General features: G+C 43.0%; 1 protein-coding gene across 1 annotated transcript in view; it reads left to right on the forward strand.

The window, feature by feature from the left end:
- The window catches only part of LOC146185575 (atrial natriuretic peptide receptor 1-like), a 100,812-nt gene that overhangs the window by 57,149 nt on the left and 17,007 nt on the right, over positions 1-26,656 (forward strand). Inside the window, exons 5-19 of the mRNA XM_084605557.1 lie at positions 29-123; positions 972-1,104; positions 1,225-1,309; positions 3,472-3,592; positions 7,457-7,510; positions 9,188-9,253; positions 15,427-15,507; positions 16,580-16,684; positions 16,991-17,062; positions 19,053-19,215; positions 20,396-20,551; positions 21,849-22,017; positions 24,025-24,177; positions 25,253-25,376; positions 25,804-25,872. Coding sequence (XP_084461683.1) covers positions 29-123; positions 972-1,104; positions 1,225-1,309; positions 3,472-3,592; positions 7,457-7,510; positions 9,188-9,253; positions 15,427-15,507; positions 16,580-16,684; positions 16,991-17,062; positions 19,053-19,215; positions 20,396-20,551; positions 21,849-22,017; positions 24,025-24,177; positions 25,253-25,376; positions 25,804-25,872 — 1,646 coding nt within the window. The remainder of the gene's footprint in view (positions 1-28; positions 124-971; positions 1,105-1,224; positions 1,310-3,471; positions 3,593-7,456; positions 7,511-9,187; positions 9,254-15,426; positions 15,508-16,579; positions 16,685-16,990; positions 17,063-19,052; positions 19,216-20,395; positions 20,552-21,848; positions 22,018-24,024; positions 24,178-25,252; positions 25,377-25,803; positions 25,873-26,656) is intronic.

Consider the following 26,656-nt stretch of genomic DNA (forward strand, 5'->3'; position numbering starts at 1 on the left):
AAGTACGATTATGGTCTATTTTGTCTAGGTGTTTCAGGCCGAGTCGTGATTGACATGAACGGAGATCGAGTCGCCGACTACGCCCTTTTGGACCAAGTGGACCCTTCAACAGGACATTTCGACGTAAGCGTTAAAATGGATTCGAATGTGGCAATAATAGCGTCTACGAAATGTGCTATGCGTCTAAGTGGCCGCTTTGTCTCAGCGGAAGCGTGCGTGAGCGTTTATGTGACCCTGAAGAGGCAGAGGCGTTGGTACTTTGTACGTCTTTCTTTTTCTTTTTTTTTTTTTTTTTTGCCAGTGCTATTCCAATAGAAATGAAGGCACTTGGCTTCGAAGTATAGTTTAGTGATGACGCGAGGTCACGGAACAGAAATTTCGATAATCAAACTGAACTTCAGATAATTAAATTAACAATTACATAGAAACGTAAGGTGATCGGCAACCCGTGCTCTACCCAAACAATCAAGCACTGGATCCAGACCTCGGAGAAAATGCTTATTTACAAGGAGGAAGGGCAGCGGCATCGAAGACGATGAATTACTTGGCTACATAAAAAATCAATCACTTCTTCTTTTAACTTTCTATCTCCTGCATCCCATTCCCCCTTTCTCAACTTATGCCTTGTGGCAAACTTTTCGAAAAAAAAAGACAAAAAACAAAAAAAAAGACATCGCGATTTATTCCTCTTCTTTTTCTAGTATACACTGTCGGATGTTACATTCGCCTTTATCATTGCAGTAGATATAATTCTAGGTTTTCTTCGACTGAAAACGAACCATGAAAGCGTCTAGCTGCAATTCGATCTAAGTTCCGAAATATTGCAGCGATTTTTTGACCTCGTCAATAAACAGAAATAATACGCCCGAGGAAACTTGTAATTTATAATAAAGTAGGGTATTTATTAACACCGTTTTTATGCAAAAAATTTATGAAACAACGGCTTTCTATTACTCGTCTCTGTTGCACAGGTAGTCCTGCAGTATTTTGGCGCTAACCAAAGCTATCAGCCGTTAAACGATATTCATTGGCCTGGGAAGGGTCCTCCTAAGGATGTTCCGCATTGCGGCTTTGACGGCAAAGATCCGGAGTGTCTCAAAACTGGTGGGCCTGCATGTTTTCTTTATTTTCTTTATGACGCTAATTCCTCTTTTCTTTCTTTCTTTTTTTCTTTTTTTTACACTAAGCCCTCTGAGAATCCTTCTCTGATTGTTCTCGTTTCAGACGATTTTCCCTTCTTTGAAACTGTGATAATTTCAGCACTGGTGTTCTTAGTCATCATACTCATCTGCGCATTTCTTGTTTATCGGTAAGTTAGCACACCACAAACGCCATTCCCTGCACTCTTTTGAACTGCTCTTTAGATAGGAGGGAAAAGAAAAGAAGTCGGGAAGTGGTAGCTTTTGAAATTTATCGGCCATTTAGGAGTTCTTGCAAGCCAAACATTGTTTCCCAGTTACAGTAACAGCCTTGCTTACTCATGTGCGTATACTTGTAGACGACGAAATACGTACGGGCCCAATATCTGAGATACCAGAGAGGAGAAGTATACAAATGGTGCATTGTGAACACACTGCAATAAAGAAACAAAATAACTCCTGACTTAAGTATTTTCCTGGTTATAGTAGCGTCCATGCGTGTCTTCAAGTTGGTTCACCGACAATTAGGAAAAATGGTCCTCGTAGTTTGGTGATCATGCTCACCGTGGACTTTCTTCAGCTTTCATGCGAATGCTGATTGCACCGTATATGATAGCCCGTTGTTGCAAATCTGTTTGACTATATAAACAATAAAGTGGGATTCGCACAACGTCCGACGCTGCTCTCTAGGAAAACGTGTACTAGCTGGCTACCTCAGTTCATATGCCTGTTAATAATGGCATGCTGTACGCCCTCAAAATAACGAAAAACTGTTGTGATATAGGCTGCCGTTTTGTTTTATTTGTACCTCAAATGCCCACTAAGGGCGTTACATGAGAGGTCTATCAGACATGACTGGCGCTTAATAGTGCTGCTTTAAACAAAGAAAAAAGGGCTTCATTTTAATGATGACTGCTTGCCTAGAAGGCCACGCAAAAAAAGACAAGAGGACATATAGAAATCGTTTAAAGGCAGTCAAAGATACAAAACGCAAAGTTTTTCGCATCATTATTAGTGAATCACGATGGCTCCAGAGGCACTACATCATAATTTGACGTTTTATAAGCATAGCAGCAGCAACCTCTCTTACGTCGCTGCAGTGTCGTACTGGTCCAGCCCATTTACAATACCTTTATTGCCTTAATATGGGGCATTGACGGAGTACGAAACAGTGTTGATTCAGTTATGACCCCACTCCTTTTTTTTTTTTTTTTTTTTACATGAAGTTTGTATCTGACAGCCCGGAGCATGTAGAGATAAGGGTGACGGCCAGGTGAAACGTCTAACGTTCTTAAAGCACGTTGAATCACTAAGGATTGCACTGATAGTGTACCAACTTGTTACTAAAAGAGCCAAAAGGATTGGAACGATGTACACGCACCACGCACTATTGGCGTTCCCAACGTAAGGTGTTGTTTCCCCATTTCCCTTCGTTACCAGCCTTGTACCAACTCGTATGACTGCATTTCTAACTCGCGAACTTCTGAAATGGTCTTAATGCTTCGATGTTTGTGCCGAAACTGATGCAATGTAATTAATGGCGTTCCTTCATTCCAGCAAAGCGATAAACATTTGAGCTTGTTCGTCATACATGTTGCAAGATATGGCAGAACCATGAAAACTTTGCGATGCACAAAGTGTGGTTGTTAATCACACGAACAGAGTCAGTTATTCCGGTAATCGATTCATTGAAAGCTCACTGCAGCAATTGTAACGTCTTTGAAGAAAATGCTAGAAACAGCAATTGCACGTCAAGCGGTGCTCTGAATTTATACTCTTGGAAGGTTGCACGCGCGATATGAATCGTGCTTTTTACTAAGTCCCACTTTTTTTTTTACATGGTTTTCAACCACGACCGTTCTCGCACAGTTTTTACCTGATAAAGCTGTTGCTCGAGCATTCTAGCAGGAATATATGCCAGGAGTGTATGACATAAAGCCAAAGAAGCTCCTTTAGAACGCCTCGAAAGAAAATTTACTTCTTGCCGGATTGATTTATATGTTTGGCCGCCTGTGTAATACTATTCTTACAGCACAAAATTCCCAATTTTTATGTGCGAAATCAACGTACTGCGAACCTCGCTGCAAGCCCTATAACAGGTCTTCGAATGAATTTTCGCCGCCTGATGTCCCGTATTATCTTCCGATATATCAATACGGGACTGAACACCGCTTCATCGGAAACGCATACTCATTCAGGTTCCGACATATATAGCGCACCCTCCTGCTGTCAGCTTGGAAATGTTGTGGCTTTCGGCTGTCTCTATTCGTTTCACGTCTACCCCTGCGTCAGTGGAGAATTATTGAGGGTTTTTCTTGTCTTGGCATCGCAGCAAAATGCAGCTGGAAAGCGCCATCGCCAACATGTCCTGGCGCATCAAGTGGGAGGAGATCACCTTCACACGCAACCAACGAAGTAGCTGGATGATGAGCCGCCTCTCCATCACCAGTGCGGTAGGTTTTTCGATAGGCTATCAGTATATAAACGGATACTTTGCTCCATGAACTTAAAATTTCCAACATATACATTAGGAAGACATTTATTTGTCTCCGGTCTCGCCGGAGCTTGGCTTTTCTTACAATTTTCAGCACTTCGCTGCCGAAGTCATAGAAACCGGCTTCCATATATCTATATATATATATATATATATATATATATATATATATATATATATATATATATATATATATATATATATATATATATATATACATTTGTGTGTGTGTGTGTGTGGGGGGGGGGGGGGGAGAGGTGCACACGTGTGCGTGCGTGTGATCATGCCAACAGGGAGTTAGAATACGTTAACCAGAAGAATAGTATCAGAACGTAAATTTCCCGATACTCGTCTTATGAGGACAACAGATCTATAATTTTCCAAATTGTCTTGGAATTGCGGTACATAAGACGCGCTTCAAAATTTGCATGGCATAAAACCGCAGAACAATACAAGCAAGCAAATCCTACAACGCTTCTTTGACCGCACAGTGAAACCAGGTTCCCAATGTATTTGCTATGAAGTGAGATTTGAATATGTGAGACAAATATGAATAGAAGAAATGAAAATGAAACAGAGTGCGCTGCGTATAATAAAGTTCAAATACTTTTTATTTATTTTTATTTATTTATTTATAGATACTGCGATCTAGTACAGATCATAGCAGGGCGGGGGGGGGGGGGGGGGGGGGGGGAATGAAATACAAGCATATAAACACAACTCAAATTGATAAAATTCATAACATCTGCAGGCACTTGTCAAACATTACTACTCTATTCTGAGTAATAGTCTCACTGTTAAGTTACAAACTGCGGAACTCACGTTGCACAGTTTGCAAGAATGCCACTGAAGCTGCGTATCTGGCCTTCAATTAGGACAGTCGTATTTCAGCAGTAAATGCCTTGCTGGCAATACTTATTAATCACTATTTAACTGCGAAAGTTTACGTTAGGTTTAAATCTGAAAATCGCACAAAATCACAAGCCTTTCGTAGGATTATTACTATTGGCGCTATGACAGTAACTGCATCATAAATGACATTTTATATGGACTCTTTCCAATGAGCACGGGGAGATATTTGGTCCTCATACGTGCCTTCTAGAAAAATAACGTCGCTTAAACAATTTGTTGCAGTCGTTATCAATGCATTCCAGCGGCTGCAGTGACAGGTGGCTCGGCGTTTTTTAAGATTCTGTCGCACAGAAATCACATAAATATTTGCGAATGCAGACGATTGCGCTTGCTAATTAAACATGCTGACGGAAACAGCGTAGACCACAAGATATGGGACCAAAAAAAGACGCTTATTTGGGCTGACTTTGGCAGCTTTCAACGTCCTGTGTTCACCTTCGTACACACCTGTTGAGCTGCTGCAGGATGAAGTTTCTTCTCTACATTTTCTGACTGAGGTCTTAAAATGCAACCTTAATAAATAATAATAATTGGTTCAGAGGAAAGGAAAGGCGCAGTATTTGTCGCACTTCTGTGGACACCTGCACCGCGCCGTAAGGGGAGGGAGGAAGGTGGAAGTGAAAGCGGAAAAAGAAGATGGATTCGGAGTAATTTCGACTACCTGAGGATCTTTAACGTGCACTGACATCGCACAGCACACGGACGCCTCTTCATTTCGCCTCCATCAAAACGCAGCCGCCGGCGTCGGGTTCGAATCCGGGTACTCCAGCCCAGTAGTCGGGCGTCTCACCACTGCACCATTGCACCACTGCGGTGGCGGGCAAAATTCAGCCTTATGATCCGAATAAACTAACAGAAAAAAGAGAGATACGCCCGCTGGATTGGCTATTTCAAATTCTGCACAGTCCACAATGGCTGTAATGTCAGCAAAAAGGGGCACAGATCATTCCTCGTGTTCTCAGGATAAAGTAATCGCTGCAACACTTGGATCGGCAAGATGGGACACACACTGTGGTGAAGGCAAGAAGCTTTCTTGCCTTGACCACAGTGCGAGTCCCACCTTGCTATCCCACCGTATGTGGCTTTAGTCGGTATTCTTGGACGTCTTGTACTTATAGATTAGTTTCTCCTTTTGGTACGCAGTGCAGCGGAAAAACGTCGCCTCATGCTGCTTGCCACAGTTGGGACAAATGAGATCGTCACTTGGGCTAAGTGATTCAGTGATAACATCTGATTGTGCGCCAACAATTTTTCATTTTTATTTTAAGCCACTCTGTTCAGTTTTTCATGGCAATGGTGGTGGTGGTGAAAACGTTTATTAAAAATATAGAGTTAGATGGAGGTTGCTCTGGGGTCAGGTAATGAAGGTAAAACTAGAAGAGCGGAGTGTCCACAATGTCGGATAGTTCAGCCATATGACGATGTGCTTGACCACCAGGTGCGTAGCTCTCCGTGCAGTAACTTCATTCCGTCAATGTGGCGCCTGTGGCCGTCTATCACTTTCGGTAACTGGACGCGTCGAACAAATTTTGCTATAGTCAAGTTTTTTCCCTTGTCTGTAAAAGTTGAACATTGGCAGTTGCGAAATACATGTGCCTCAAATAACAGTAATCAACAATTCACTATGTTTCAAGAAAAACTAATAACTGCGAGTGGAGGCTATATTTCGCTGCTTAGAGAGAGCTCGTTTCGGCTCCGTAGCTTCCGCTCAGTTGTCTTAAAGGGTTGTCGAAGATGTTTCGTTCTTGAAAGAGATAAGTGTAGGGAAGTGAGAATATTTGAAATTTGTAAATAGCCCCGCCGCGGTGGTACAGTGGTTAAGGTACCTAACTATTATGCCGGAGTACCCGGGTTCGAACCCGACCTCTGCGGCTGCGTTTCGATGGAGGCGAAACGAAGAGACGTCCGCGCGCTGTGCAATGTCAGTGCAAGTTAAAGACCCCCAGGTGGTCGAACTTACTCCGAAGCCCTCCATTACGGCGCCTCTTTCTCTTTATCACCTTTCACTGCCATCTTCCTCGCTTTCCTTATGGCGCGGGTCAGGTATTCACAGAAACTAGTGTGACAAATACTGCGTCTTCCCGTTCCTGTAAACCAATTATTATTAATTATGAATAGAATATCGAGCAATTCGGTTAACGGCCACCGTAATCTTCCACGAGACTGTTTCCAAAATAGGGCGCACATAGATACTGCGCCCCATTCGTCCGCGATCAGTAAGTGCGCAATGAAGAGTTCTGATCCGAGAAGCGGTTTAACTTATGTGCCGGCGTTGATAACGCTCATACATGACCACTTAAGACTGAGTGACGCGGCAAAGCTCTTAAATATTCATTACAACCAGCCCATGAAGCCTTATCTCACGTGAAATTGCTCATGTGCATATGTCACCTGCCTCGAGTCCCGAGCTGTGGCTCTAGTATATTTTCTTTGTTTAGTAATAGCAAAAGCTAATTTTCCCACGCATATAATTTGACTGTCATAGCGTTAATATTCTAACTTAGTGCTATGAGCCCGCAGTAGAGGCTAGTATTGCCTTAGTTAGCAAATACCGCTCAAACTCGAGGTCTTATTATTATTGCACAGCGCTGTGGCCGGCGCTTCTGTGGTTTTGCCTACCCTTCGTTTTAACGAATATCCTCATAGATAACTAAGATTAGTATGGCTACTCGATTCGTGTCCGATTCCCTTTATCACTATTCGATTCAGATCGGAACTCGCATATCATCAGTTAAAATATCACTCAACTGTTGACATTATTTTAACCATGTTAAATTGTATATAAAAACATACCTTAGTTTTATATCTGAAAAAGTAATATTCATGATGGATTAGGAGAATCGCACCGTGTGACAAGTGTTGGATGCCGAACGTGTCGTTTATTTTCGATTTTTATTTTACCGTTCAAAAGATGTCCACTAAGATGGAGAGAGGCTGGGTGCACTGGGCTCCAGATCTGCGAGACGTAGGTATTCCATCCCCGGCCATTGTTAGTAGACGCTGCCCCCAACCGACACCCTGCTTGGCCTTGCGTTAATAACTACAGCTTTCAATAGCGCGTAACAGAATGGCTTTGGATTGCGCGGCCCGCTTCTTAACTCTATATATATCATCAAGTTGTTTCCTTTGCAGTGTTTTGGACATCCTAACATTTACTACTCGTATAGCAATTCAAGACAATAAAAAGCTCTACGGTTGAATAAGAAATAACAGTAGCCGTATATCACTTCCTATAATTAGCTACTGGAAGCAAGGTGCTGCTAACATTTTGGTGAATATGCGGGGCGTCCTTTTGTTTTAAAAAAAAAATTCTAGATATTTCTTTGAATTGAACTCAAGTGAACTTTATTAAAATATATCCTCTTTTTCATTCTGGTCGCATGAACAATTAGGCAACATTAACAAACTAAATGTTCAAATTTCGCTCTCGACGCTCAGATGCGAATTAGGAACGTAATAACAGGCCGCGAAAATGGTCCGATCGGTTAGCGTCTTCAATCTGTCCAATTTGTAGTCAAGTGAAGCATGCAACAGGAGCTTCACACCTAAAATAAGCTCAATGCGAAAGCCGCGGTCTCGCGTGCGTTATTACATGATTTTAGACTGACATTTTAAACGTCTATATTTCAGGACACAGGCGAGGTATTAAAATTGAATAAAACGATTAGTCCTAATTTCACTACAAGTTGTCAACAGAAACGTGCATACTAATTGCAGTAAAAAAAAGTTAATGAACTGAATTTTGGCGTAATTGCCGTAACGATGGCTTTAGAGTTGGCGTCCGTCTTGCCGCATGACCTAGTAATGAAAAAGGGCTTTTGTGCACGGCTCTTCGTAACTTCAAAAAAATCCGGAAAGTCCAAACTTCGGCACCCTGTATAAAGCTTTCCACAAGGCCAAGACACTCGCTACAGTACCTACTACAGTGGAAATAAGTTCTTGCAGATAAAATTTATGGGGTAAGAGCCACAACTTGTCTTGTACAGCTCGTTTGGCAAAAACTCAATAATGACTGCTGGCAGGCGCCATGGCCCAACAGTGCGTTTTATTTTAGTCTTCTTTATGATGCGCATAAGGACGCCAGTACTGCATCATAATCACGTAAAAATAGTATTAAAGATGGCTGTGAGCACCCCACTAACGAACTTTGATATCTAACGCCAAACTTTTCTTTTACTAAGCAGAAATGTAATTCCAGCTTGAACTACCCTGTATGTTCCAGATAATGCGTAATTTTGTTCAAGTAGTTGAATCTTATTAGCATGCGTTAAATTAGTTCTTGGATATTTCACCCATGTCAACGTGCGCTTCTTCTATGTGCTTAAAGTCTATGATGCAGTACATCAGTTTTAATGAGCGTTCAAAATTTAATCCTGAGCTGATTTTTCTGTCCTGTGCTTCTAACATGGACATTCCTAAGCCAAACGTATGACACCCACTAAGGTGAATAAAAGTAACAAGGATTACTTGGAGGCGCCATCGTGCGTCGTTATATTTGTCTCTGTCACCCTACCATTCCCTCTGCATCGCCACTTGCTTGCTCGCGTGCAACTGCAAGAGCGAACCAGACTAACATGTCTTCCTGCTGGCCCTGTGACAAACCCTCGTCTCCTTCCTCCCTCTTCCGATTCTTGTGCCGCAGAGTGCCCTACTAGAAGCGGCTGCCAAGGCCAACGAACAGCAGTTCATCCTGACAGGATCCTTCAAGGTGAGCTCTCTGCCAGCCCACGTTTCGGGCAGCCGCGTGCACTCTTTTTGAACATTACGCGTGTCGCCCACCGTTTAGCAGCGAAGCGGTGCATTTGAACAAGAGTGCGGAGACGGTAGCTAGACAGGAAGTAGTTAACGTAAAATCTCCCCTCTCCCCCCTTCCTTTTTCTATTTTGTCTGGCGTTTTGAGCCGCATCCCACGTGCCAAAAGAATGACGTTGATTACGTTGGAAACGAGCTAAAAAAATAATATTTTGCATGATTAATCTGGATGCCTTTCGAACGCTTTGACTTCCTTTCTTTGCCCATGTGCGTGCAGAGAAAGTCATTTGATGGCTAATGCTTCTGCTGCATAACACATCAACCATCGTGTAAAACCTGCAGAGCAAACTGCTTCGCTTCTGAATCCCTAGCCAGTGAAAATTATTAGAAGTATTTCAGAGAACAATAATAATGTCTGTGCTCCCCGCATGCTGGAGCTTCTCTTATGAGACGCGCCTGGTAAACAGCTAATATGCGTCACTGACGACAAGAAATTGGGTCACTGGCATAGCATTCCACTTTTGGTATGAAGCAAAATCCATCTTCTTCTTCTGTATCATCCGAACTCTCTGTTACATTTGGGACACGGCCATTCTGTCATAACTACCAAGAGATTTTAACATAGCACGTCCTCTGTACTCTGAAGATAAGCTGCATGCTACTGTAATCTAGTTATGCAAGCCATCCTTGCATGAGTAAGGCGTTTTCTGTCGCTATTTGAACAGGAGATATTTTCAGTGTGAAATTGTAGAATTTGTCTGGTACTTTAAAAGCAAGAGCAGCTTATCCTGTAATCACAATACGGCGAACGCCAGCCTTATAATACCACGCCCCGAGCTGAAAAAACAATAAATCATTGAGGTTTCCTCAGGTTTCCAGATTTAGTGGCAGAATTAATTTCAGGGCTAAAATACATAAAGCTATTACCGGACTGATCGAAATCACATAATGCTTACCCTCAACTGCTGTGTGCCGAGCAAGCCACTCGAATTCCAACCCAGCTGTACGCAAAACTTCGACTAGCGCCCCTTGGCAAGGTCCCATGCTGCGCCGCAGCGTAGTGGCGCGGTGGTACGAAGCATAGGCGAGCTTCATTTTGAGACAATCCAGCAAATTCCTAGACAGCCTGGCATTGGCCCTCTGGTGGCGGAACCCCCGAGCGCCGCGGCAGGTTTGGAAAGGGTGATCAGCGCTCTCGCTGAATGGACCTCTCAGGGCCCCCGTGAAGTGCTGCTTCCGGATTGGACAATTTTAATGGCAACGGTTGCCTGGGCTATATAAGTGGTACAGCTGTAGCTTGGAAAGAGAGACCATCACGAGTGTCCGTTGGGTGCAGTGCCGCTCGCAACGAAGCGACGCGACGTACTCTCTTCAGCCGTCGCTGTGCAAACACAGTCGTGTAATGCCTGTTTCACATGCAAGCGAAACTGCTAGCAATTTTTGCCGCCGCGACGCGAAACATTAGTTGTGGTTTAACTCTGGTTACCTCTAGTTGAAGCTTATTTTGCCAACTACATTATTCTCCTATCACGCCCTATCAGTGTAAGGTGCTACATTATTAGGGACACTTAAGCTCATCCTTTAAGGGTATGGCGCGAGAGCGTAAGCTACCAGTCCACACATAAATGAGAAGGGTTCAATGCTGCTGAACCGAATGTGGAGCGAAAGCGTTAGCTGCCGCTGACCGAGCGTTCTTCTTCTTTTTCTTTTTCTGTTTCTTTTTTCTCTTCTGTTCTTTCTTTTTTTCTTCTTTCTTCTTCTTCTTCGCGGTTGTTCAAGGTCAAACGTTCAAGGGACGCCGCGACGGGCCAAAACCTGGCGCAGTATTGATGTCGCAATAAAACCTGTTTTCAGCTGTCGCGGCGGCTTGTGCTATGAGAGCGACGCAGTTCCAACAGGTTGGAAAATTTTCGCTCTGTCGCTGCCGCTCGCCGCCGAGTTCGCTCAATCGCTTGCATGTGAAGCAGCCTTACGGCTAGTAGCATTCGGACTCTGTGCCGACCTTGTTCTGTATAATGACCTGTAAAAAGTGTATGAAGACGCATTTTGGTTCATTTTATCGACGCTGACTCGCATTCATCGCTACCGCCAAGCGAGCAAACAGCTATCGATCAAGAAACGGATGAGGAGCGCTACGTGTCCAACACCTTGGCCCAACAGCATCTAAGATTCGTCTCAAAAGCCTGTTACACAATGGTACAGAATCACCCACGGTACACTCCTTGTCAATTTTCCGCCAGGAAAGTTACTTCATGTAAGCTTCCTAAGTAAAATCTATCACGTCCTAGCTAAAGCATATTCTGCTTCATAGTCTCATAATCTGCATATAAAGTTCTAACCCACCTTCCTTTGCCCCACTCCCCCGCTCCTCTTTAATTTGTGCACTATGCACAAATAACAGTCCAAATCGGCACACACTCTCGAACGCTTAATCACCAGCCAGAGGAAAAAATGAAATAATAAGAATTTAATTAGGATGCCAATCAGTCACATCAAAATAGAGCCCATTGCTATAAGGCCTATACGAAAAATTGTAGAGAAAAAGCAACTGATTTTCTGGTAAATTCCGTTTAGGCGTAGTATTAACTATGTCCTGATGTCTATGTTTACGTCGCTCTCTATTACACGTAATATTATTAGTAAGATTTGCTGCCATGTCTTGACGAGTTACTTTCTTTTAGCGCTCATTGTTGAAAGGCTGCTCTTATGGCTGTAATATATCATTAACCACAGTTGACTGTTGTACAAGAGGGGGGGGGGGGGGGAGGCAGCACTGAGTAAAGCATTTATTGCCTTTAGGTCTGCAACCAGGTAACCGCTGCTGCCTGAATAAAATACTTTACGGAAACGAAAATACCTACTAGATATGCGCTATAATCCAATACGGTGGTCCCTGACTTCTAGCACCGACATTGCTGTTCCTTTCTGCACAATCATATCACGAGACGCAGTGCAGAGTGCGAAAGATTCTGCTTGTGCAACAAACGCACTTGCTATTAGAAGCAAGGTGCCCTAAGAGTGCGCACTTGCGCCTTTGAGACATTATTGATTATGCACCTCTTAACGGCACTGCGCATATTTGCGAAGTTCATGCATGGGGTGATCGCGGAGGGAGATAATGAATACCTTCCATATTTTTCCTAGACGTCCTTGGCGCACATATCACCCCAGTTTGTATGCCCAATATGCCTAATGGGGCTTGCGTTTTCCTTAGTGTGTTCTGGCTGTGTGCGCGCCTACAAACACTCAAGAAACAGTAATAGTATTTAGATATGAACCGCCTATATATATACCCAGCCCAAGAGGTGCAAATGAATTTATTCCATCATAGCAGCTCCCGAATGAGTATCTGACACTGCCAGTTCGCCTGCTATCCACCTGCACTTCTGCCTAGTAAACAGTGTCTAGCCTGCTCATACGCAATGAGCTAGTTCGCCCCTTGCAGGTATGTGCCTAATGCGCATTAGAGCTGGGCGTCCGGTGGCTCAACCTCAGTGCTTTCTCGAACCCTTTTAGCCAGGCGCGTGGAGAACCAGAGCTCCTACCTCAGAGTTATGGCTAGACTCTCCGTCCATAAATGGGCTAGACTATCTGGATGACGTACTGTCTTCTTCCTCTAATGTGTTTCTACACCTAGTCTGGGTGTTCCGATTTAGTGTTCGATTCGCATACGGACAATCGCAATGGCAAGAGTGCTTGCCTTGAGAAAAACTAAAGCAATGTGGTGATTTTCTCCACGAAAGCTGCGCGGAATCTATTTCCCACAGAAAGAGAAAATGTCCTGAAAATAGTTAGAAACAGCGGCTTGAAAAGCGAGTGGTCCACCTTCCTTATCGAAATCAGAGGAACATTTTCGGAAGCTTAGCAGAATATAACACTAGACAATTATAGGGAGCTATCCATACGCTATCTTCGGTAGAACTGCAAAATCGTTAATATTTTACATTAGATAGAAATTTCTACACGCATCAGAGCGGCTTACAACCACTTAGGAAGACAGAAAAGCCCTGCCCTTAACAGACATCGTCATATGGCAGCAGAATTTCCCGTCAGAACTCACGAAAAAATATTGTCGGGTCCGATGTAGCATAGCCTTGTTGTTCTTTTTGAATGTCATAGAAATAGTGTTTAGGGCCTACATGTTTCGTTACACTGCAATGGTTGCTGTTTTCCGAAAATTGCACGCCTCGTCGATATTTTCATTGGTGTTATGAACATCATACTGTTTAGCTGCACATGCTTAAGCTCGGGAGTTGCAAATACTTAAATAAGAGGGCGGAGAGACTACAAGAACTACCAAAATCAAGCACCAAAATTAAACAGGCAGTTTAACACTCCATCGAAAGATTTATTTTTTATTATTATTTCGCACGGTAAATGAAATACCGCGCCTAAGATCAGGTTATTCTCATGCTATCGCTGTACTAGTACTGACTTACTGAAACAGAGGCAAGCAGCACTTTCGTTGTGTACTTAACCTCGTATGTTTCTCATTATTTCGCTCTCACACAGTTCAAGTCAACTCATGAGAAACTAGAACACAATTAAGATTCAACGCAGAACCCGTATAAAAGTTAGATCAAGCATCGTTCTGTAGAAAATACTTTCTGCGCTGTTTGATCAGCTTGTATTTCGGGAAGTGCGTGGCCTCAAGGTTCAAAGCCTGACTTTCAGAAAAGTGGTAACAGTGAGGAAGCAAACGTGTTGATTTGAAAATACGACCTTTCCTCTGTTCTTCGTCGCAAAGTGATGAAATATACTATCCTTAACTTATAGCCACAGTGACATAGAGATCATTCCGAAGGACAATGGAACATATCAAACGCTATCCGTGTTCATGACAATACACAAGCCTTTGTGTCCTGAGTGCTGTATGCCAAACTTGATCTTTAGAAAAATGGAAACTTGTAAAAAACGTCATGCTCGATACAGCTCATAGCTCTTGTCCGGCGCACCAAAATACGGGACCGTGTTAGGGCCTTTCTTTTTGACGCCGTTGAAAATAAATATCACAACTCACAGCTGAAAGCCCCTACAAACTGACAAAATATGCTTGACGTTAAAATAAAACCGCGAAACAAGAAAATCGCTCAAGTTATTAAATCTTGAATTCTGCGCGTTTAGTTATTGTTTTATTCGCGCACATGAACGCAGTAAACGCCAAGAACAGCTGCTGCAAGTGACGCTTAGACTCTTATGGGTTCCAGTTGGGTCAACGAGAGGAGCGGGTCTTTGCTCGATCGATAAAAATGGGTTCTCCGAGGCCTCTCGGAACAATTCTCTTGTAAACAAGGAAATGCCGTCGCTCCTGTAAGTTTATAATGTAATAACATTTGCCGAACGGTCATTTTCTAAGGCCTAGGAAAGGCGGTTCTGCTCGGGATCTAGATATCGTAATCCATCGTAAAACAGCTCCGTAAGAACATTGTTTTCCTACATTTCCACTTTTCTTAAGGCGCACGAAGAACTATGTGCAGGGCACCTGCTCGCCCAGGGAATTTTTGTGTACCAGTCAAAGCTTTCTAAATTGACCTCTAGATTAACTGCAGAAATGTAGGTGTCACAAAATAAAAGCGAAAGCAGCACAGCATGCTCGCGAGCTACATTATAGGGATCGTTATGGTGTGTGCTTTCCTTGTGCAAATAAGTTTTTTTATATCTCATACTATACGGTCACTACGCTCAGTGGTAGCCATAGTCTTTAATAACGATGCAAAATATTCTTCTTCTTCCTTTGTCAGTTCTGTAAAAAATTTGGGGGAGACGTGAGAGCGTTAAAGATTTCCTGCAGTCATGTGAGGGTGCCTTGGCTCTCCCCTTCTCAATGATCGACGCACCTATTGGCATCAAGCACTTCGTTTTAAAACACCCAGTCGTACCAAAGTACTATCAGGGACAAATATTACCCCCAGTTCTGTTATACACCCGACGTTGGAGGCTATACACTAGGCTCATGGACAAATGCGTGCTATTCTTCAGCTCATGACGGTTAAAACTGGGCGTCCAGCATTTCTGCGATGCCAACATTTATATTGTAATCCTAGAAAGCATATTAACCAAGCTGCTAGAGTTATGAACTATTCCTTTGTAGAGTATGCTCATGTACTTTTCTTTTTACTTTGCACACAGGGTATCGTAGTTTCGGTTAAGAGGTTGCCCCACCAGAAAAGGATAGAGCTCACAAGAAGCGTCCTTATAGAATTGAAGCAGGTAAGACAATATCTATTATTGGTCTAAATTGTAAACAATTCCAACCCTCGAGCACATCATTAACATTGTTGGAGCAATGCTAAGAACGAGAGCATTAATAGAGGACACATACAGGGTGCTGACTTACTAAGTCTGAGTCCTGTCTGTTTACTTTTTTGATATCGTCGTCTCTACGCTGCTCCGGCAATGTTGACTTAACGTGTCCAAGAGTCCAATGAGTCATCATTGACGTAACGCGCCCACATATTAAGGCTGAAGAAGTCAACTGACCTAGTTGATGTCGATGGACACAACTGACAGTTAGGCTCATTACGCTGGAACACACTCATTAAGCAACTGCCTATGCTCCGGCAATTGTATTAATGATGAGAGAAACTGGTTGCCCACACAGAGGCGGATGCCTAGAGATCGGTATATTTACGAATATATTGAATGTGCCAGACAGCTGAGAAAAGACATGACAAAGAAGAATTAATTATTCGATTCCAAGGTCAGCAGTAGCTACTGTCAATTGCACAGCAATAAGCAGTAAAATTTTCCGCCCGTCATCTACTCTAAAGGGAATTTTTGTTAAAATGATACTAGTTAGGGGCAGCTAATGTTTATTGCCTGAGACACGCCGCTTTTTGCATTTCATACCGAAGACAGAGCAGCAGTGGTTTTATAGTGTTTATTATCAAGTAGCGCGTCCGTTGTACTCCAAGTTTACTAATAGATAAATATATCTGCCAAAGCTCTAGCATAACTGTTTCATTTATTAGGCACCACTAAATCTGGTAGTGTAATTGAAGTTTACGGTGCAAATCGTTCGACGCTGCTATATAGTGAGCCGCAAGTTACATAAGCGATGCTTCTTGAGCCAGTCGGTTTTTCTTATCCGCAGCCATAATTGATTAGTTTTTCAGGCAGTCATAGTTTAGGCACATCAATTCACACAAATTTCACAAACCTATTCCTTAAATTAAAAGTTAATGTTGGTCAGGAGGCTTAGCGTGCGGCAACCACGGACATTTCGGAATAACCCTATATTCACAACTAGCGTTTTCGTATTTTTCCGTCTGTCCTCACGCAGATGAGAGAAACTCAGCACGAAAATATTGCCAGGTTTGTTGGCGCCTGCGTAGATGTGCCCAACATCGCCATCATCACAGAGTACTGCCCAAAAGGAAGCCTGCAGGTAAGTACAGCTACTTCATTTGCAATAGTTTCGCAGTTTCCTTACGGTCTCGCCAGGGCTTCTTGTGTGCATCGCATATATTCAACAAGCCTGAGCATCTAAAGGAGCGTCTTGCAGCATCAGTCAAGCAGTCACATAATATCGCTTATAGACAACGGTCGGGCTGCTAAGTTCACTTTTCGGGGGGAATACATGCCTGCAGTAAATCTGACATTGCGTAAAAATAATCGGCCTGATTTATCATCTACAAGGAGACATGTTTTTGACTTCTTGCTCTTACGAGTACTCTGTTTTTTTCGCCCACAGGACGTTCTGCATAATGACTCTCTTCGATTAGAATGGCTGTTCCGGTATTCCCTAATCAACGACATTGTCAAGGTAAGATACCGCATTTAGAGGCTATGTATCCCTATCTATGCCATTTCTGAAACGTGTCGCATGCTTCCACGAGTACAATACTTGCTGACTTTTTAAACAACATTTAAAACCAAATAACAAAACTTACTGCACTTATGATTTCATATAATTTTACCGAATACGCTTACAATACAGAGACGCCAAATTTAGGTTTCTGCTGTTCCAACAGCGTTTAACACTTCTTTGCGACTGATAAGCGAGTACATCCTTTGTCAGAAGATTAGAGCCCGGGGAGAATTCGTTTTTGAGACACACCATGCGACTCGTGCACAAAGGAGTGAAAAATTTCCTAGGATTAAGATTTTTTCGCCTTCCAGTGGGTAAGGTTTCAGCAAGTGCTAAAGGAACTCCCTCTACAGGTGTCGGAAACAAGCCGCGCGCTCTAAGCATCTGCAAAGACTGTACCTATTCGTTCTTCCCTTAATCTTAATGCTTCTTTCTGGTTTTATGACTGTTTCTAACTGGTGCCCGTAAGGAACAATTTGTCTTGCCGCTTACAAAGTTTCTGAAATAATATTGAAACACACAGCTTTAACGACAGCTTAACACCATATTCACAATACTGTGTTATTTCCCAATTGCACAGATCCTTTAGTCACAAAATACAACTTCTGTCCTGTGAGTACTTAGTAATATTTTCTTCAAGCTGGTATAATACCTATGTGGGAACAAATTCAAGGTCTATTGTATTGTGGCATCACAGGATGAAGTTGCAAAAGAAAAAAATGATGGGACGATGCAGGCTCACTAGCAACTTTTGTCACTAACGCCGCTCTTTCTTCTGTTACGGGTTGTCATTGTGGGGCTACAACAAAGTGGATCCCTATAAACTCCAAAGTTCCACCTGTTTTTAAGTCTGGAATGCTATGTCACCAGGCCAATAATATGCGCATACAAGACATGCTATCTACTCATAAAGGAGGCTGCATAATTGCGCTCCTTTCATGACTCCTTGGTTTGAAGCACGACTCCGGTATTCCATTCTCGTATATATGGCCAAGGACCGTGACTACCTCGACATAACTAAAGAAGGTGTAAGAAAAACACGATTCGGACTGCGACATCAAAGAAATGACAAGTGCCCTTCTTGGTCCCTTGCTGCTGCTCTGTACATTTCACAGCCGTCCTTGTCAAAGAAACGCAGCTGGCACCGAAGCGCTGTCCGGGGCATCGGTGGTTAGTGTCATTGCCAGGCTGAAACACCAATGTCAGAGACAAAAACACTTTTGTCTCTCTCTTTCAACCTCTTTTGCATGCATTCCTTGCATGCCCTTTCGGTCTCTCGAGTCACTTATATTAGCTATCATGCGCGCTTTTCAAGCGGGTAACTAAAGAAGAGAAATTTTAGCAATCGATGCTTTCTCAGCTTTATCACAGGAGTGCGGTGAAAATTTCACGACACTATGACACCGACAAGCTAAGTTAACCTTTTACCACATAAGTAAGGTGTGGTAGAATATAAACTCCGGTGCATATTAAATAAACTAAGCCATTGCACCGGAGTCTGTGCCAGGCAAAAGAAGCGAAGCGCAGGGAAATGCGCTGCCGACCAGACGCCTTACTCAAGCTTAAGTGTTCTCGTTGAAACGGCACAGTGAACATTTTGTGATGAGTGCTCTAACAATGCGCTCAAATCCCTCACTTACATCTACCAACTACTGAGCTTCCAGTATAACATTGCGTCCATGGTCCCCCCTTTAGAGCTGTTCGTAACTACATTTATTGGTCGGTAAAAATTATGAGCTCCGTGTTCCGAATACACAGGGCCCAGTTTGATTCATGTGCCGTTCCTGCGGCTCACGGGTCATGCACCACCTACAAGGCATCTCTTGTGCAGCTGTGTATAAAGCTGATACTACAAAAACATCGACAATGCTGCCGCAGTTCGATAGCAAGAGATTTCAGTGTGAACTGCCTGCTGGCTGATCAGCTGTCTCATCGGCATTCGCAGGGCATGAGCTACCTGCACAGCAGCGAGATCGGCACACACGGCCGACTGCGCAGCTCCAACTGCCTGGTGGATAGTCACTTCGTGCTCAAGCTCACCGACTTCGGTCTGCCCAGCTTCCGCAAGGATGAGACATACAGCCCATTCGTCACAGAGGGGTCGCAGAGTGAGTGCAAGAATGTAACGTAGTTTATAAAGCGATCAATATTTTAGACATGTGCTTGAAACCTCCCAGAATTCTAGGCTACGAAAACACATAGCTTTGTCACTCTTTGCGTACCACTGAAACTAGGCAGAGTTCAGTCGTTGTGAGGATCACACCTACTTGATGTACAAGTATTCTGGAATCATTTAGCCACATCGGTCCTCTCATCTTCCTTTTAGGTACAGCATTTTACTGTAATGTTTAAATTGTGCAGGCGGGTAAACCTCATTTGTAATAATAAAAGCTCCAGAAATGGCGAGTGAAATGCAAGTGCGCCAGCTGTCAAAATATTCCCAGTTTTGCAGCGTGCACGAACATTTCCTGCAGTGTGCGCATAGAATTCATTTGATTTTCTTATTCCGTTAAAACACTTCTTATAACGATACCATGCATTATGTTATTCAAAGCAAGTGATTCAAGAGCTTCCGCTGTAGTAGACCTTGATAACACATGATAACCGCAGTACGAAACGTGGGCCTCTTATTACTCACACAAAATATCGTTTACGCAGTCAAGGAATATCTTCGTAGATGTCTACACAGATAGTTATTTAATTATAAGTACTCTCGCGGTGTGGGGCAGTGGTTATGGCGCTCGACTACTGTGCCCAAGGGCCTTGTTTCAGTGAAGATCAAAAGCTAGGCGGCCGTGTGCTGTGCGATGTTAGTGCACGTTAAAGAACCCCAGCTGGTCGAAATTTCCGGAGCCCCCCACTATGGCATTTCTCATAGCCTGAGTCGCTTCGCGACGTTGAAACCCAACACCAAACCAAAGCATTTAATTATAAGCAAATGCAAGCTTTCTTAAAGCACACCGGACCGCCATAAGCAACACGCTATCATTGCACTTAAAGCTACCGTTCTTAATTTGTGCCATCAAAATCTTTAGATTTATTTATTTATTTATTTATTTATTTATTTATTTATTTATTTATTTATTTATTTATTTATTTATTTATTTATTTATTTATTTATTTATTTATTTATTTATTTATTTATTTATTTATTTATTTATTTATTTATTTATTCAAAAGACAGAAGTGCATAAATTTTAAGTAATTTTACCCAGGAATAAAGGAAGAACTTAAGAATAGATCACATTTGGAATACTCAAAATGTCCGCGTTGTCTTTTTATTTTCAGAATTCTTATGGAAGGCTCCAGAACTCTTACGCCTCAAGCAGTGTCCATCTGGAGGAACGCAAAAAGGCGATGTCTACAGTTTCGGGATAATCCTCCAAGAGATTATCCTGCGCGAGGACGCCTTTTATCCGCATTGCGACCGCATGGAAAACTCGGGTATGAATGGCGTCTTTGTTCCTTGGCGATATTATAAATTCGCGCGCATAAACCCTCTGCTGGGACCCAAAAATCGGGAGTCTGTAATAAATAAACAAACCCGTTTAATTAGCTAAAATAGAAGCTTGCACGGGCAAGTCTACGAAGCATATTTAGCTTCCCGTATCAATAAATTGCCCCGATCAATACCTGTTGCTTTGTTGGCTGAGTAGTACACTGCAATTCTTGCTCATCGAGAAATAACTGCATCGTCAGCAGTATCCATCTAGAAAGGTTGGCCTACATGGGCGAAGGCCGCACACAATGCGCGTGCGAAAATAACTTTAGTCTCTGCAAGCCGTCAATGAGACTTCATCTTTTCCCACATTTCTCTGTAGCCCCCCCCCCCCCCCCCCCACACACACACACACGCATATGTCGCCGACAGTTGCTTCGTTAACGCTTGCACTAACCTGTCACTAAAGCTGGCGCCTTTCTGCTTAACAAGAAAAAAAAAAGATTTTTCAAAAGCAGATTTGAAGCTGTTGGCTCACATAAATTAACGCATCTATCTAATGTCGCAACTGTTGCTATCACTCCACTAGGCAACTTCGTGCCATGGAAGCCAACTGGCCGTCGTCCTACCCCCTGTGTGTAAAAAAATAAAAAATAAGAAACTTTATGTGGACGCTACTTGTCAGCCTTTCACATAGCCTTCAAGCGCGCCTAAAGCCAAATAACGATTATGATTTGATAATGTTATAAAAATCCAATGCCATTTGTCAATGCAGCTTCGAGAGCTTAAAATTATGGTATAGAGTCTAACTACTGCTAGTGTTCTAGATTATTTACAGCCAAGAAAAAACGGTCAGTTCACTTGCGTTATGTATCGTGAACACTTTACGGGGAGGTTGTGCAGAGGTGGCTTTGATACATGACTCGGCTGTTGCAGTTAAGCGGCAGGGAACATATATCCATACTTCACCGCCCTGAAACGTAGAGATATTTTTAAAACATGCACAGCCGAGTCGGTTTGCATCTGAGCTCTCCTGTGTGGCCCCATTTGCATGGCCAAAACACAATTCCCACGGCGGAGAAATAAAACTTCGGCCTTATTACTTGAGTAAAGGGAACATCTTGGGATGCACTTAATTGAAGAAGGTTTTGCTTTGCCGTAGTAGATATTTTGCCATATTCTTGTAAACTTCTTTCTCACGTGTTCAACGTGCTCATTGTATTCGTGCAATGTTTGCATTTTGACGACCATTGAACTCCCTATAGTACAATGGTTTCTTCAGTGGTTGCCTTGCACATGCAGATATTTTGGTACGTGTGATGTCGCAAGAGGAGCCGCCTTTCCGTCCTGTCGTGGAGAGGGATTCATGTATTACTGAGCTGCACCAGCTGATGACGCGCTGTTGGTCGGAGGATCCTGACGACCGACCAAGCTTCACCCAAATAAAGGTCCTCATGCGCGTCATCAATCGGTAAATACCCTGATGCATATGCCAGCGTTACTTCCACATCCAAATCCCCATCCTCATCGTCAGCGTGAACATGCTAAGACAACCCGCTATTGTCTATATTCCCGATATTTTCTATCATCGGAGACGTCTATCACATTGCCTACTCTAAGCTCCTTTCACGCTAAGCTGTTTGTATATTTCGCGATTTTCGACAGTGGACAACCGTATATGAAAAATGTAACTCGTTATTGACCCAGTAAAAGTACTCCATGCCCAAGTGCTGCGGAATGTTAGGCTACAAAGATAGAGCTGAGCAAAACTCTGGAAAAGACACTGCCTGAAATAACATTTGGTTCATTCTTGCATTGGACATGTCTTGGAGGACTCTCACAATGTTACTGGTAATTCAGTAGGCTCGCTGCTGAATTGTGTTTTCTGTCTAATTCGAGAGATGTAGTGTCTATTATGTCTTAATGGGTAAAATACAGTACACATATATCTCGCGGCTACACAGCATTACAGTGCCCCATAACACATCCCCAATGAGGAAGGGTTTCAAGCAGGGAGACACGACTTTTGAAACCCTATTTACCGTACATTTATAGTAGGTGTTTCAAAAAGTGATTAGGAAAGAGTTGGAGATGAGAGTTAATTGAGACTCGTTATACGACTCTACAATTCGCTGAGGACATTGCCTTACGGAGTAATTCGGAAGACAGATTGCACAGTCAACTATCCAAACAGGAAAAAAAGACGGCAGGTCTAGAAATAGTTATGTAGAAAGGTAAACTAGTACTCAACAATTTTGGAAGGAAACACCATTTTAAGATTGATAGTTAGGCGTTTTAAGTGCCAAGGAATTATATTAATGAACTTATTGCTAGAAGTGACCTGAGATCGAGATCATGAGAGTGACATAACTAGAAGTAAAATAATGAGGTGACATACATTTAGCAGGCACTCGCAGACCATGAACGCCATTTTAGCGTCATCCTTCAAGAGAAATGTACAAAACAGCTGTGCCTCAGCAGCATTCGTCATTGGAGCAGGAGCGTGAAGTATAACGAAAATGTTTTCTTTTTTTAATTTAAATTTAGGACACCGTAACGCGCAGTGAAAATGAAGGTTATGCGTGGGACGTTATGGCTCAAAAGGAGAGCAGATAATGCCAGGGTACAAACAAGAGTTAACTTCGTCTTATCAGAAAAACAACTAATCAGCGGGCACAAAAAATCATGTGATGTGAAGGCAAGATTTCCGATGTAACGGATCGGACTTTAAGAGAAGAGTAGCTAGTAGTGGGCGACGTAAAGTCAGGTTTCCGGATTATATTTAGAGCGTTTGTAAGGATGGGGGCACAGCGTTAATTTCAGGAACATGGCAGAGTCTTTTTGTACTCCAGTGAACGTTGCAGGCTGAAGATGATGAAGATGAACATGTGCAATAACAGGAAAGATGCCTTTTAAAGCGATATGCTGTACGTGCACCGTTTGTTTATTTCGGCTTTCTTTCGCACGCGTCTGATGTTACCAACTAGACATTGCAACAAAACACGACTTGCTTCCAGCTCACCTAATGCCACGACTTATTGCGCACTCAGCTCTTTGTTAACAGGACAAATGTAGGAGCACTCTTGACCCGCATAATCATATGTTTTCAATTGTGTTGTAATTTAGCTTCGTAACTAACGTGAAAAAAAAATACCCGGTATTCATTCACTTTAGTGTTATTCAAGATAGCACACAGGGACGAACCCCAATTATTCTTTCTTTTTTTTTTTTGTGGCTCGAGAAAATCTGGAGAGCGTGAGCTGTGCTGTTTTACGGTGCAACCAAGTGCGTGAGTGGTCCATGTGCACGCGATGAGGCGCACCGCCGCATTGTTTTTACAATACTATGCTGTTCGTACTACATCTTACAAATCAGCTAGCGCCAGCGCGGTACTTGTCAAGCATGTGCCAGCGAAACTATAACAGCATGTGCCTGAAAAGAGACGGTACAGTTTATTACTTTATGGTTGTATCTGCAGGGGCTATCACGGAGAAGTAAACATAATGGATAACATAATGGCTCGCATGGAGCAGTACGCCAACGAACTGGAGGTCTTAGTAGAACAGAGGACTGCTGCCTTTCTGGAAGAGAAGAGGAAATCCGAAGAGTTGCTCTATCAAGTACTGCCAAGGTATGTATACCACCATGCCACCATACCCTATGGGGCTGAAACGTGGAGGCTAACCAAGAGTGTTCTACTTAAGTTGAGGACAACCCAGAGGGCTATGGAACGAAAAATGGTAGGGGTAACATTAAGAGATAGAAAGCGTGCAGAGTGGGTCAGAGAAATAACTCAAGTTACCGACATTCTAGTAGAAATTAAGAAGAAGAAATGGACATGGGCAGGACATGTAGTGCGAAGAGAGGATAACCGATGGTCGCTAAGGGTAACAAACTGGATTCCAAGGGAAGGAAAGCGTAGCAGGGGGCGGCAGAAAGTTAGGTGGGCGGATGAGATTAAGAAGTTTGCAGGGGTCAAGTGGATGCAGCTAGCACAGAAACGGGTTAAGTGGAGAAACCCGGTTCTGAAACAGGCCTTCGTCCTGCAGTGGGTATAATCAGGCTGATGATGATGATGATGATGATGATGATGATGATGGTGGTGGTGGTGGTGGTGGTGGTGGTGGTGGTGGTGGTGGTGGTGGTGGTGGTGGTGGTGGTGATGATGATGATGATGATGATGATGATGCCATTTTCAATTATTCATTGATTAAATAATTACCTCAACAATTTATTTATTTATTAGAAAGAGCTCGCCATGATCTCATGTGAAATGCTCGTTACATCTTTTCGCGAGGCGCCTAGTTACGTAGGATGGAAAATGTTTACCGTTACCAAGGACTTAAACAGCGCACTATCACTCAATCAGACAGTCTATCACTTTTTTGCTAATGACCACCTGCAAACATTGTCATGTATTATTCTGCAAAAAGGCGCCAGACTAAAAGCTATGGGATGGAGGTAAGAGTTCTGCTTCAAGGTGGTATCAGGATCGTTTTCTTCATGTGAAACCTGAACGTAGATTTCACAGAGCAAAACTAAACCTCATAAAGTAGTGCTCTGGAAACAGCTGGTTGTCAGTTTTCACCTTCTCCTCATTTACCGCTTATTACCATTCCATTATTATGGAGAGTAAAGGTTCTCCTGCACTGAAATATTTACTGAGATCGCATTGCAGCTCAAATAAATCATTATTCGCATTACAGATCGGTTGCAGAGCAGCTGAAGCGTGGCAAAGCTGTGATTCCTGAACTGTACGACAGCGTGACCATTTACTTCAGTGATATAGTTGGATTCACCTCCATGTGTTCATCCAGTACGCCAATTCAGGTAACTCTCATTTTCATAAATTTTCATTCACTTTATTGATCAATTGACCCGTTCAATGATGGAACCCGATAAAACATTTTCGAGCACGACCTACTTGATTAAGCATTGTTTCATACAATTTCAGTGTATATCCTTTACGAAGGGATACCAATATATCCAATGTCAATTCTGGGCTTTAGTTCTCGTGGAGACATTAAATTGCCTTCTGTACCAGCCCACACAGAGGACGGTGAAACACGGATTTACGAGCAGCCACAGTCAGCATTCGGTTAAAGTTTCGTTCTCTTATTTTTGATGAAGTTACGTTTCCCGCGTTCTTGTTCCCGTCAATGTGTCCTGTTTCATCAGTGCTTTCGATTAAGTCAAGTGCTCTGATCGCTCCCATATCGCCTCGCTGTCAATCTATTTGGTCCTTCTCTTTTGGCAGGTTGTGGACTTTCTGAATGATTTATACACCTGTTTTGACGCCGTCATCAGTGATTTCGACGTTTATAAGGTGAGTGGCGGTACCTCATAATGGATGGTAGTGATGATGATGATGATGATGATTGGTGATTATCCTTCTATGGTTTAAACGTGGAACCAATTAAATTATTTGAGGAAGCTGTAGACAAGCTCGACAAAGTATTCTTAAAGAAAAAGGATGCAGGTGTATTCCCTGCACACCGGGACTGTTACAAGACGTACGAATCACAGAGCACAAAAAGCTCGGCTTTCGAAGGCACCGTTCACGCGACACTATTTCTCAGTACTCTCTTTCGAACCGGATGTGGAGGCGCCGGAACACCCGAGTAGCTTTAGAGCGGAGAGAGGGGCAGAGCTTCTCCGCATGTTCAGTTCAGGTATCATGGCACGAGAGGGCCCGCGCGTTATGCGCTGCCATATACACAGCTCTACCGCTTACGGCTATAATCTGCAGCGACCACGCCGTCAGTACTCATGCGCAGAACAACTTAAGGGTGCTAGGTGGCGCCACATGACACTCTACCGGCGCACCGGTCACGCCGGGACCAAAAAGCACGCAGTAGCAGTAGAGGGTAGCTATAAATGAGTCCCCTATGCTAAATGAGTCTAATATGACGACGCATTAGGAACTATATGCTGTTTGAACTGCCTGAAGTTGATAAACAAATTTTGTGTGCATAACCGCATTTCATTATGAAAAAGTGATCTTTCTTGGTAATCTGCGTAATAGTTCATAACTCGTGGTATTCCCCTTAATAGTCAGTAAATACTAACTGCTTAAATAATAAACCTCTTAATAAAAAATTCCGCAGCGA

This window comes from Amblyomma maculatum, chromosome 6 (assembly GCF_055883805.1).
Source record: "Amblyomma maculatum isolate TAMU_Amacu chromosome 6, ASM5588380v1, whole genome shotgun sequence".
In the NCBI taxonomy this organism is placed as follows: Eukaryota; Metazoa; Arthropoda; class Arachnida; order Ixodida; family Ixodidae; genus Amblyomma; species Amblyomma maculatum.